Below are 13342 nucleotides of genomic sequence, written 5' to 3'. Positions count from 1 at the left end.
ACAAATGCTGGCAGGGTTGTGGGGAGAAAAGAACCCTTCTCTATTCTGGGTGGGAATACAGACTTGTGCAACCACTATGGAAATCAATGTGAAATTTCCTTTAAAATGTAGGATTAGAGCTCCATTTTGACCCAGCTAATCCTCTTCTGGGTACCTTATCAAAAGAACTAAAAACATCATACCGCAATGATATATATGCACCATGTTTATAATGCCACAGTTTGCAATAGCTAAATCTTGGTAATAACCCAAATGCCTGTCAACCTATGAGTGGATAAAGAAGATGTAGTTTTTCTATACAGTGGAGTACTACTAAGCCATAAAGAAAGATAAACTTGATACATTTATAGCTAAATGGAGCACCGTAAAGCTGTAGTCTTAAATGAAATAGAGTGAACATACATGTGTGAATATCACATTGTTTCTCTAGTGTGAGAAATTGAAAATGAAGAACTAAGGACCAAAGGACACAATAGAGAATGTGAAATAAGTAAAAGTCCTGCAATAGGAAGGGAGAACTAGACATGGGGGAGGCAAAAAGGAAGGAAGAGCAAAGATAAAATGAGAGAAGGAAAGAATGGAAAAGGGGCTTTTGTAAATAAGGAAGGGGAAGAAGGGACGAAGGGAGTGGAAGGAATGGAAAAAAATAGGAATCACGATGTATCATATAAAGGTACACATCCTTCATGATGGAGTTGATCATTATGTAAATCAGATTGTAACAATAAAATTAAAAATGAAAAAAATTTCAGGACATAGAGGAAGCAAGATGCCTTTTGCACAAGACCTCAATATGATAGGAAGCAAAGCACAAACTGACAGGTAATATGATCAAACCATAAAACTTCTGCACAGAAAAAAAAAATCACTAGATTGAAGACATAAACAATAGCACAACAGAAATTATTTGCAAAGTATACATCTGATGAGAAGATAATGCAAAAAGTATACAAGGAACTCCAAAAACTAAACAAACAAACAAAAAATAAAATAAATTGATTTAAAAGGAAATATCCTCTACATCTAAGTAAATATTTCTCAAAAGAAGATATACAGATGCCCAGCCAGCATAAGAAAAATGCTCAGTATTATTAATAATCAGAGAAATGCAAATCCTATTACCCCACTTAGAATAGCTGTTGTGAAACAGTGTAAATATACCAAGTGGTACAGGGGATGTGGAAAAAAAATGACCCCTTGCACATGGCTTGTGGGAGTGTATATTATTAGTACAACCATTTTGGAGAACAGTATTGATGTTCCCACCAAAATTAAAAATAGGACTACCATGTGATTCAGCAGTGACATTACTAGATATATACACCCAGAAGAGTTAAATATTCTAAGAGGCATATCTGCCCTCCTTCTCTTTGCAATATTACTTGTAATAGCCAAGAAATGGAAATAATTGAAGTATCCATCAAGTAAGTGATGGTTGTAGAAAATGTGCCACATATACACAATAGACCACTATTTAGCCATATCCAATAGTAAAATCCTTCATTTTTTACAAAGCTGGTGCAAATTGTCATCGTGTCAAGAGAAATATACCAGTCACAGAAACACAAATACTGTGTATCTAATAAATATATGGAATCTAAATGCGCTGGTCTTATGGAAATTGAGAGGACAATGGTGGTCTAAGGGGAGGTGGCAATCAGGAGATGAAGGGAAAGGTGGGCCACCATTGCAGTTATCTTGAATAAGTCGGGTGTACTGTATTAAAGTATGGTTGCTATAACAATAGAAAGCTGTAAAAGGAAAAATGCTAGAAGAAATCATTTCAAATGTTTCACTATATACAAAAGACATATGCTTAGAAGATAAGTATTTACCGTGATGTGAACATTACCCAGAGTATGTCTGTCTGTATGTAAATATAACTGGTAGTTTTCAGATATTGCTTAAAATAAATTTAAATCAAAACATTTAAAAATGACTTTGGACTCTTGCTTTCTACATGTGATACTTCATTCAGTAGTTTTTTATTAGTTTTCTGGCCATGTTTCAGAAACTACCTAAGCTTGGTAATCACAGTAGTAAAGAAATAATATGAATTTTCTTTCTTGTGATCAGTGTATGACCTATTTGTCTAGTGTCATTCACAACAATCACCAGTTACCTCTCCTAGCCTTCAAATATGTCACGCCTATTTTAAATTATTCTTAAACCTAAAAAAACAGTCCCATTTCTGGCAAAATTTCCTCTGTAAAGCCTTTAATAGAAGTTCCATATTTATTTATCTTTGCAATAAACATTTTATTGCACTTGCGATTTAGATGTTGGTCTTTCATACATGTATACAAGATTTGCAATTATAAGTAATAAAGTATTGTTATCTACGAAAGTCCCTAGCAGGTCCCTACAGTATTTGGAAAGAAGAAGAAATCAATTACATATCAGGCTAATTAATCTGTCATTGTCAAAAAGAAAACTACAAAAATTTAGAAAGTATACTTTCATTTTTTACAGGGAATGAAACTGAGAAGATAGAGCAAATAACAATTTAGCACACTTCATTTCCTGGGAGTTCCACAATCTGTTAGAGTGTTGCCACTTTTATGGGACGAGCAAGCAAGTCCAGCTTGGCAAAAATAGACTTTGCTTTACAATAGAAAATATCATTAAAAGAAATCATGCCAGCAAGATAATTCACTGGAGCATGCCACTTTAATCAGGGTTCAGACCCAGCTATGTTGAATTTCTAATAAATCTCTTTTATTTACTTGCATACAAAATTTAAAAGATCTACAAAAGTAAATTTGCTACCTTGTTTGACTTGTAGATAAACACTGCATGCACGTTAGCAGAAATGATAGTTGTGACAGCTGGTTTCACAATTCTTTAGGAGCAAATCTCAGTAGAGAAGTGGTGATTCACCGACACGGACTAAACTAAAAGGATCTGTGAAGAGGAAGAGTGAGGGGAATGGAACTCTCCTGGAAGTCTTGCCAGTGTAACACAGATTTGCCTTGGGATGCTTGTTTCACATTCCAGCCCAAACCCCAGTGAACTGGCTAGAATTGCTTAGCAATGACATTTACCTTTGGTTTCTCCACAATCTTCGTTATCACCTACAATTATGAAAATCTCATCACCTCATAGCTTTCTGTTAAAGAATGGTCCAGCCATAGAAATTTGATTAGCACACTGAAGTCGTGTTATTTAGTCTTCTTCCACTTCTCTGTTTTTATGATGATCTACAGAGACAAATGAAAAGAGGAAATTGGTATAATTATATTATTTAGTAGCAGGCTGATAATAGGACCATATGAGCCACTTTTCTAAATGTGGTTTCTACTTCTAATTTTCTATGTATTGGTTTTCTAATTGTTATTTGGGGTTGTAAAAATTTTTTCGAAAACGCTTTTAATTATGTCTCTATTATATTTGACAGAGAAATTGTGCAATGAGTTGTTCCAAAGATCAGTTTCAGTGTTCCAATGGTCAGTGCGTATCAGCAAAATGGAAATGTGATGGCCACGAAGACTGTAAATATGGGGAAGATGAGAGAAATTGTGACACAGGTAAAATGACAAAGGATGTTTAATTTACTTGATGTTCTAACTTGATAAAATTTAAACTTAGACAAATATATGCAGAACACCGTGGCAGAAAAATCCACTTACTGTTTTAAAGCAATAATCTGAAATATTTAAAGATAAATTAGTTGATGTGGCCTTTATATGTTTTGAAAGAATTTTGGCAGGTGACATCATTGCTTACATATAAAATCCAACACCAGGTCAAGGATTTAGCTCAGTGGTTCTGTTGCCTGCCTTGTGAGCTCAATGTCTGGAATTCAATCCCTGGTACCCCATCCCCCCCAAATCCAACATTTATTCACCAAAGTTTTGATTTTTTTCCTGGTTTTAAGAAGTGACCTGTAATATACATAAGTGAATTAATTGGTGTGTCCTTTTTATGCTTTGAAAGTATTTCAGCAGTGAAATCAATATACATATTTGGGATCCAAGGTTTTCTCAAACAAATTTTGTGTTTCTTATATCTTATCACACCATTTGGAATTATTTTTCCAAATATCAAAAGGAAACTTGTTGAATGTAAAAATTATAAAAGTTTTCAGTTATGTTTGAGATTATGAAACAAATATAGTATGTTTGATGTACTAACATATTAGAAGCAGAAGTATATCATTTGTATTTACACCTTGGAAAAAATTCAGAATTAAATTAGGAAACAAGACCAGAGTAACATTTTTTAATTTGTGTATTTATATTAATTAAACATGGCTCTATAATTTTTCTAACTAAAGCATTATTTCTCATTGAGTTTATTGGTACATTTTAGATATGCAGTACAGTTACATTCATCACTGGGATCTTGTACCTTTATATGACAGGTCTTGGTTCTCATTTTTTCCCCTTGTCCCTGACCTCCCTTCACCCCCTCCTCCCTTATTTACAAATACTTTATTTCCATTTTTTCATTTTCTCATAATTTTATTTTCCCTTGTTTCCTTTCCCCTATTCCCCTACACCTTTAGCCCCTTTCTTCCTATTTCACATTGTCAATTAAAACATTAGGATCTTATGTACCATTATAGTACTTAGATATTTTGATTACATTATCTTCTAAAATGGTGAGAAAATCAGAATATATCAGAATATAAGCAATATATAACACTGAAAATATTACTTTAAGAGATCAGATCAGAGTAGCAGATATACAAGGCACATATAATTCCTTGCTCTCTACTTACCGCACGTTCTATATTGCTCAGTGATCACATCTTTTTCTTATTGAACCCAGATATATTCTTAACTTTTTATTAATACAGATTCCCTAGACAAACACTGCTAATGAAAAGGAATTAAAACTCAGGGGAAGAGGTTTTAGCATTCCTGAGCTAAGCAGCCATTCCTGAGCTAAGGACATGTGTCCAGGTAGTGGTGTAATATATGGCCGGAAACCCCAAGGTTTTAATGCAAACCTATAAAGTGGTCATCATAATATTTATCTTAAGTGGACTTTGTAGTATTAATAACATACTCATTTGTTATTTTAAACTTTTGTACAATAAAGGAATACTGCAAATTACATAGGCTATGTTAACTATACATGTATTCACCTTTAATATCTCAAAATAGTAAACTTCTTAAAGCTTACTCATTATAACATTTATGTCAACCAAGTCAAATAGCTATAGTTAGAGCTATGAGATTATGTCAAGATTTTCTCTTTTTGCTTTATAAACTGCATATATGAATTCATATTCCCAAAGACTACTTAATATTTTTATAGTTTTGAAAATTATTTTAGACCCATCTTTTAAAATAATACGGAATTCATCAAAACTCATTTAATCCTTCAAAATGAAAGTGATAGATATTGAGGTCTTCCACTTCCTTTATTCTAAGTGAAATTCTTACTGCACAGGTTATATATCATTGAAGTATATTGAATATAATACAGTGATGTAGTAAAGCACATTGTAAATGAATCTTTAATTCTATCTCTTGAATACAGCTTAAATAATATAAACTATTTTTATTCCTCTTTGTGAATTCATATTTTCAAGTGCTTCTATATGTGTTTATCTCTCAAATCTGTCATTTATTTTACTATATCTAAATATCCACTTCATAATTTTATTCAGCTTCTCCTAGTTGCTCATCAAGTGAATATATATGTACCAGCGGAGGATGTATTTCAGCATCTTTGAAATGTAATGGAGAAAATGACTGTGCTGATGGTTCAGATGAGGTAAAGTCTATCATTTGATTAAAATCTTTGAATTATAGGAGTAAGCATTGGGAAAGAAAATATAAAAAAAAGAAATAGAAACTCGACTTTAACACTAAGACGTAGACATATGTTCTATATACAATCATTTCAACAAAGACTTGAATTTTCATGCTGTTTCCACACAAAAGCCCATTGCCATTCATAAAGGTTATATTTATTAAGTAAAAAATGAGAGAAATCTTACTCTATTGTGAGTCACCAGTGCTATAACATGTGTTTTTATTTTCCCTGTGATTATATCATCATTATTAATGAAAACTGCGGTCTGTTTTTGTTTGAACAGATGGACTGTGTGACTGAATGTAAGGAAGATCAGTTTCGATGCAAAAATAAAGCCCACTGTATTCCAGTTAGATGGCTGTGTGATGGGACTCATGACTGTGTGGACGGAAGTGATGAAGAGGTCTGTGACAGAGGTAAGGTACTGCTCGGTGTGGGCCCAGAGTTGAGAAAGTGTTAAGTTAAGTTGTTGCTAGAGGTGGAGGGTGAGATCATTAAATGATTCCTTTTATCTTTCTAGCTCCATTACATGTTAAAATAAGCAAATACCAGATTATTTTCAGGCAAAATATAAAGTTGATTATATGATGACACATTTACTTGTTTGCACAACAAACAGAAGTCAAGTGCAAAAGTTTAGTAAGTGCTGAGCATGAGTCTGTCTTCAGACTTGAGGTTGGGTCGGGATAAGGATGTGGGAAGGATACAGAATGTATTCTTGCAGAAATACTTGTGTATTCTCTGTACTCTGCTCTTCTCCATTACTTGCTTTCCTCTGGAAGAACAGTAAGACCATACAGTGTACTAGATTGTACAAATCCGTATGCTATATGATAGGTAGGTAATAGTTTGTGCCCCAGATTTCTAGCTTTTCATATTGTTGAGAAAGTGAGCTATAGTCTTTGTCAATGTAAAAGACAATAGTCAACTTTGTCATAAATTGTTTTCTAGCTATGTGAAGACTATTTTATGACAGATAACAACTATAGTTGTAAATCACTTCATTAAAAAGAATCATTTATTACTAGTTTGATTTCATAGGTATTAATGAAAGCAAAAAACCTTGTGCTGATATTTAAACTGACTGTGACTTACACAAATCCTATTTTATATTGTTAGATATACTATTTAAGTATAAAATTTCTTGCAATTTACTTATCAAAATCTCCTAATAGACTTTACATATCTGAAACATGATCAACACAGATGATATTAGAAACTGGCTCATGATGCAAGGCATTTAAAATACACTCAGAGAAGAGTCAGGGATTTAGCTCAGTGGTTCCGCTGCCTGCCTTTCAAGTGCAAGAACCTGATGTTAGATCCCTGGTACAGAATAATAATAATAATAATAGTTAATAATAATAAATTTAATAAAATACACTCAGAGATTTTATAGCTTTAATAAATCTAAATATTTATTTTGACAAATGTGTAGCCTCCCAAGGAAATATCTTTGTTTCTAAATATTAAAATAGGTGATTATTGGATGATGTTCCAAACTTGATGAAGTATTAATTTTAGAAGAAACTTTAGTTTCCTTCAAAACTCCATAATGCATTAAAGAGAATGATAGAGAACTCAATTTACTTAGCTTCTTGTTCTAGAGACAACAGATATCACAGATAGGCTTGGAGCAATAAAACATTTGCTCTTTTCTATCAAAAGACATTAGGATGAACTTCAACTAATACGCTCCACCTGTAACTCCAGTCAAGGAAATGTGTCTAGGTTATTTTCCTATTGTTTCTTTCCTAAGCTTCTGTAATACCACCTAGCTAGTTTCCAACACATATAAACTGCTTCCAAGTGCATTTATTTAAGTTTAGGTGATCATTCCAATCCTTACTGAAATGCTGTGGGTTACACACACCTGACTCATCCTGTCAAGAAGGGTCACGAGTGAATGATTCCATTTAAACTTCTCCAACTTTATATTCCGTTACTTTTTAAAGATACTACATCTTTGTAAAACTGGAAAATGTGAAGCGTCTAAAATCTGAAACGTTTTTGCTAAATGTCTAATCTTACTGACTAAAAAAAGGAAGCTCATACCTTTAATTCTATCACTTAAAATATGTCAAAGCACTCCTTTCTCCACTTGTGCTACCAACTTTCCTTGGGTTTCTTTATTAGCCGATGAAATGTCTTGATTAAAATACTCGGTCCTGTCTAGGTATACCTTAAGTCACTACAAAGTTGGTCTTTTCAGTGTGTAATTTATTCTTAGCAAATGAATTGTGTATTGGATAAAAATCTTTCAAAGTCTTCGGGAAATGGAATGCCAGAATAAACACCACTTCCACTAAATCTCATTTCTATTCCTTTGGGGTCTGGACACAGGGGCTACTACTTGGGTCTAAAACTTGAAAAAGTTTCAGTATAGACAGGACATATTTTCCCTATTAATCAGTTTTACTTCTTTGATTTAAGGGGAAAACCCCAAGGACTGTGGAATTAAAGAAGCATCCACATTTTTTAAGGTGAAACGTGACCTCAGTTCTGGCCTCACCTTCCATACTTTATGGTACTGCTTATGAATGTTGGAGGAAAAGATTTGGAATTATTCTTTTTGATAGTCATTAGCTTTAGAGTAAACTACGTATGTTAATTATAAAATATTACCATACAGTAAATATTATCTCAACACAAATTAAGAGAACTCTAGACACTTATTTTCTGTGATTATGTACTTGAACCTGCCAAAGGCTCAGAGATAATTTAGTCATGTGATTATTATTGAATATCTACTTTTCAACTTTTCTAATAACCTCATGTTGAACAGATTAAGAATATGAGTGGGAAGCTAGAATTTTAACCCAGGCAATCTCTTTACTATATATATATTTTTTTTCTTTGTGCTTCATTCTATTTCAAAATAAAGCATTGTAAGTTGGACAGAGGATGATGCAATAGCCCTATGCTGCTTTTTTTGAAATGCATATTCTTTATAGCACAGTATAGTCATTAGCAGGCTATCACAAAACCTTTGGCTTCTTTTGCAGTTATGCTTTATTTTTTATTTTTCTTCTTTAAAAAAGTGGAATGTCCAAAACCCTTATGGGGAAAATTATGTTATCTATGTAATACCTTAGGGAATTAATTTTTTCCTTTTAACACAACTGATGTGGGCCAGGGATTTAGCTCAATGATTCTGCTGCCTACTTCACAAATGTATGGTTCCGAGTTCAATCCCTGGTGCTAAAAAATCAAACAAACACAACTGGTGTGTGTGCTACAAATGCAATTTGCTAAAAAATCAGAGGATGTCAAGAGTGTACAAATTTTGTTTGAATTTAATCCATTACAAAATATAACATGGTTTATTCATTATAATCTTTATCCAGAAAAAAAATACGACCCTGCTTTATAGTCTATGGACTTTGATTTTCAAATAAGGCAACATTCACCTCAAAAATTTTACCATTGAAACCAAATTACACAATTTGGTGATAAATTAAAAATCAGAGCAAGGACAGTTATGTAATGTTCACAATCTGGGGTACAATTATTTTCTCCAAACTACATCCATAAGATGAATAACAGCTTTTTTGAGATTTGCAGGTTTGGCCACTTTCTTCCTTCAATCCCATGTTCCAATGAAAACACCCAGTTTTATACATGTTTATATCTTTAGTCATTTTTTGAGATTTGCAGGTTTGGCCACTTTCTTCCTTCAATCCCATGTTCCAATGAAAACACCCATTTTTATACATGTCAAATCTAACCAACCCAGGTTATTCATATTTCTTATCACACATATGAGTTTACTTAGTGTAATAAGTGTAGCCTTATTTATCTTAATTCTAAATCCTATCTTTGTGTTACTTCCCTGGTACTCTTTGCAAATATCACTTTATAAATTACATTGGTTCTGCTTTTTTTGGTGATATTTGAGGGCACCAAGTCTCAGACAAATTAATAGTTTTGTCTAAAGTACAATAAGGACCCACAGATCCTAATGTCTTATTGAAATCTCTACTATATATTGCTATCTCTCCTTATAGAAATTCCAAATTTTGAAATTCCCTTTGTCTAGTACATTTAGTAAATATACTCAGAAAATTTATAATATTTTCATTATTCCTAATGCTGTTTGTTTATAGATGTAAAAAGAAAAAATGAAAATTTAAAGTACAAGAATTATTAGCATTTTCATAAAATAATGCATGAAAAAACCAAATTCTTGTTGTATTTATGAAAGTATAATTTTCATAAATAAATAAATGTATTTGTGACTACAAATATATTTTACCAGTTATCCTAATTTTTATTGAACCAGTATATCAATATTTCAGATAGAGGTGAATTACCTAATAATTCTGATTGTTTTTTCTATCTAGAGTAACACAGTTCTTTTCTCACAAATTTACTATTTTAAAATCTAATTTTATACTCAGTGACATCAATATAATATATTAGAAATAATTTAAATTTAACCTTCTACCATATTTAAGTTTTCCTAAACAAAATATGATATGCATAATGGTAATAGGAGAATATTTTGAATTGTAAACCTGTTAAAAAAAACTTTGGAAATTATGTGTTCCAAGTATGATGCAGGAAGCAAATATAAGGAAGCAATACATAATTAGAAGGATATGCGTCCTGCTGCCTGTACAATTAATGAACTTTATCTTTTTTTTTTTCATTTCACAATGGAGGAGGAAATATATGTAGAGGTGATGAGTTCCTCTGCAATAATTCCTTGTGCAAACTCTACTTCTGGGTCTGTGATGGACAAGATGACTGTGGAGACAACTCAGATGAAGCTCCAGACATGTGTGGTACGGTATTTCACATGCCTTTCCGTTGTACTCTCATCTCCTTATGCAGGGCGCTGGACTCATTTAGTGAAGTCATGAGGTGAATCACAAGCCCTGCTGCCCTAGGGTGACTCACTGAAGTATTACCATAGATAAAGCTTTTGTTCAAGTAACAAAGATATCACCCTGATCAACATTCATGACTTTATGGAAAGCACTCCTAAACCTGAGTTTGCACATCTCAATATTATTCAAAGACAGATTATATTCTGTCTGGAAGAATTCAGATTAGTTGACCTTTTGAATTGAGTAGGGTATAAATAAGAATTTTGGCTTCACAAAAAAATTGTTGTTTTAGACTAAAACATTTTTAACAGATAAGCAAAAGGGGAAAATTGGAAAAATAAGACCACATAATCACATAATACCAAGAATCCCCATTACTGAAGCTGCACAGAGAAAATTGTATATATATACATTTATTTATATACATGTGTATGTGTATGTATGGATATAGACAATCACAATGTTAGTTATAATAGAAATTATTTAATATTAAGCCTGAAAATTGTGACAAAAATTATTTCTTCAAATTCAACGTGCTGTTTTCTGACCCTTTTAGATGTATATTTATGCAATAAACAAATAAAAGGTACAATTTGAGAATGTTAAAGTGAAGGATTTATATTTTTAGTTCCTCATCTCATTCTTTCAATCTAACTTAAAAATAAAAGTAGTTTCACCTTTTATTTGAAGGAAGATTTTTGCTACTTCAGATTTAATCTAGTAGTTACCATGTGAATTAAAGAAAATATGAAAGGCATATAGGTACTGAAAGTTATTTGGTGTGGTGGAAAATAATACAAAATGTGAGGCAGGTTTTAATTTTTAAGCGATTTAAAATAAAAAAGAGAAAAATACTTGGAAACATTTTTTTGTTGCTCAGTGGTTGAGTAATGTGAGAGTTTTGTTTGCCTAATGTTAAAAACAAAATCTAGAGAATCACCAGAGATTATATTGTTTCTAAATCATAATGTATTCTAAATATGAAGCTTATCTATATCAACCCATAACCAATTATTTCTACATTTTACCATGCTCTTTTTAATTTGACTAGAAAACCAGCAGATGGAATAGGAAATGTCTAGAAATTGATGAATTCTCTAGGGTTCCAAAGTCACTCCCTTTAGAACCACTTCCACTGCAAGGATGTTGCTGTCAGGGAAATCCCACATAGCACAGATGGAGAATCTTCTAAGAGACGATTATCTGAATTTTTATATTCGTCTTAATCATCAGAATCAACACTGAATCAAGTTATGCTGTGCCACAGCCACTTTCTCATTGTTGGAAATAGTACCCAATATCCACAACTAAAAGAAAACATATTTATGGTGGCTTATTTTTTGTTTTTGTTGTTTTGTTTTTTGGTACCAGAGATCGAACTCAGGACCTTGCATTTGTGAAGCAGGTGGAGGAACCACTGAGTTAAGTCCCCGGCCCTATGGTGGCTTATATTTTCAGTTCATATCATCTTCCCAAAGAGAAGAAGTCATGGCATAGGGGCATAGGAAAGGAAAAGCTGATCCTAAATAGCAGCCAGGAAGCAGACAATGAGGGGTAGAACACATGAGAGAGACGTGCTCCAGGGACTACTCAGAACTTATCACCTACCAGCAGATAAACTACACTGCCTGCAGAATCCCATGAGTTCACGAGGCTTTGTTGACCCATGTAGATATAAATCATAAAAATATGCCAAGCCATTAGGAATAAGCATTGCTTATCACATGCCTCTTTTTTCTGAGGCTATCTTATTCTCATTAGACAAATAACGATAATATCTATAAATTGCATTTGAAGGAATCATAAAGTTAAGTAATAGAAATAGATTAAGTCAAGGAGGAGACAGTGGGGATGTACCTAGAAACTTGTAGTCTTGGTAGAGAAATTTAGATTTATTCTGAAAGTGCTTTGAAAGGCAAAGTCTTACATTTCCCTGGGTTCCACGAAGGCCAGTTCGATCGACCGCTTCACAAAATAATATTTAGTTGTCTCCACTGAATAGGCTTTTATCTTATCATTATTTCCTAAATGATAGGGTGCAACAAATATCTGATAGCCCTTACACATATTAAGTATACATAATTTAGAAATGACTTAAAATCACAGGTAGGCCACATGTAAACATTATTTTACACAAGGAACTTGAGAATTTACAGATTTTGGAATCTGTGAGAGTTCAGAAACTAATCTCAGTATGGAGACCAAGGGGGCTCTGAAGTCAGAGTTGCGTTCACCTAAGCAGAGGAAATGTATACTCCAGATTTATAAATATCGACTGAAAAGGGGGAAAACATGCTAGTAACTCAGATTAGAGCCCAGTTACTGCTTGGTGTCCATGTGACTGTTCAAATCATCTAGGAACCTGGAACAAATTTGAAAGGATAGGGGAAAAATTATGAAATTACTGTGATTGAATTAAGAGGGAGCAGTGTTTATGAGGTTGATGAGGAAGTTTCAAGGACACAGAGGTATGATTAATTTTTTTTTCCTCAGTTCCTCAGTCCATCATTTTTTTCAGCTTTAACTGAGTTTATTGGTACATTTTAGGGATACAGTACAGTTACATTCATTGTTGGGATCTTGTACCTCTACATGTCAAGTCTTGATTCTCATTTCTTCCCCTTTTGTGTCTCAAAATCATGATACTTAGTTTAAAAAGCAATTTTAAAAATGTGGTGTGAAATTTCTATGAGCTGTGGTAGGAAATTAGGATGTCTTCTAAACCATGAGTTTAAGAAATT

At 32.9% G+C, this 13342-nt stretch overlaps 1 protein-coding gene across 2 annotated transcripts in view; it reads left to right on the top strand.

The window, feature by feature from the left end:
- Lrp1b (LDL receptor related protein 1B) overlaps nt 1-13342 on the top strand; it is a 1779190-nt gene that overhangs the window by 1629254 nt on the left and 136594 nt on the right. For both annotated transcript variants that reach the window (XM_033757153.1, XM_033757154.1), the window contains exons 69-72: nt 3398-3527; nt 5621-5727; nt 6053-6185; nt 10434-10556. In XM_033757153.1, the coding sequence (XP_033613044.1) occupies nt 3398-3527; nt 5621-5727; nt 6053-6185; nt 10434-10556 (493 nt within the window). The remainder of the gene's footprint in view (nt 1-3397; nt 3528-5620; nt 5728-6052; nt 6186-10433; nt 10557-13342) is intronic.

The sequence above is a fragment of the Fukomys damarensis genome, unplaced genomic scaffold, assembly GCF_012274545.1.
Source record: "Fukomys damarensis isolate Sample0158 unplaced genomic scaffold, DMR_v1.0_HiC HiC_scaffold_29, whole genome shotgun sequence".
Taxonomy (NCBI): domain Eukaryota; kingdom Metazoa; phylum Chordata; class Mammalia; order Rodentia; family Bathyergidae; genus Fukomys; species Fukomys damarensis.
Note: the sequence above shows the minus strand (reverse complement) of the source record. Positions and strands in the feature narration are given on the sequence as shown.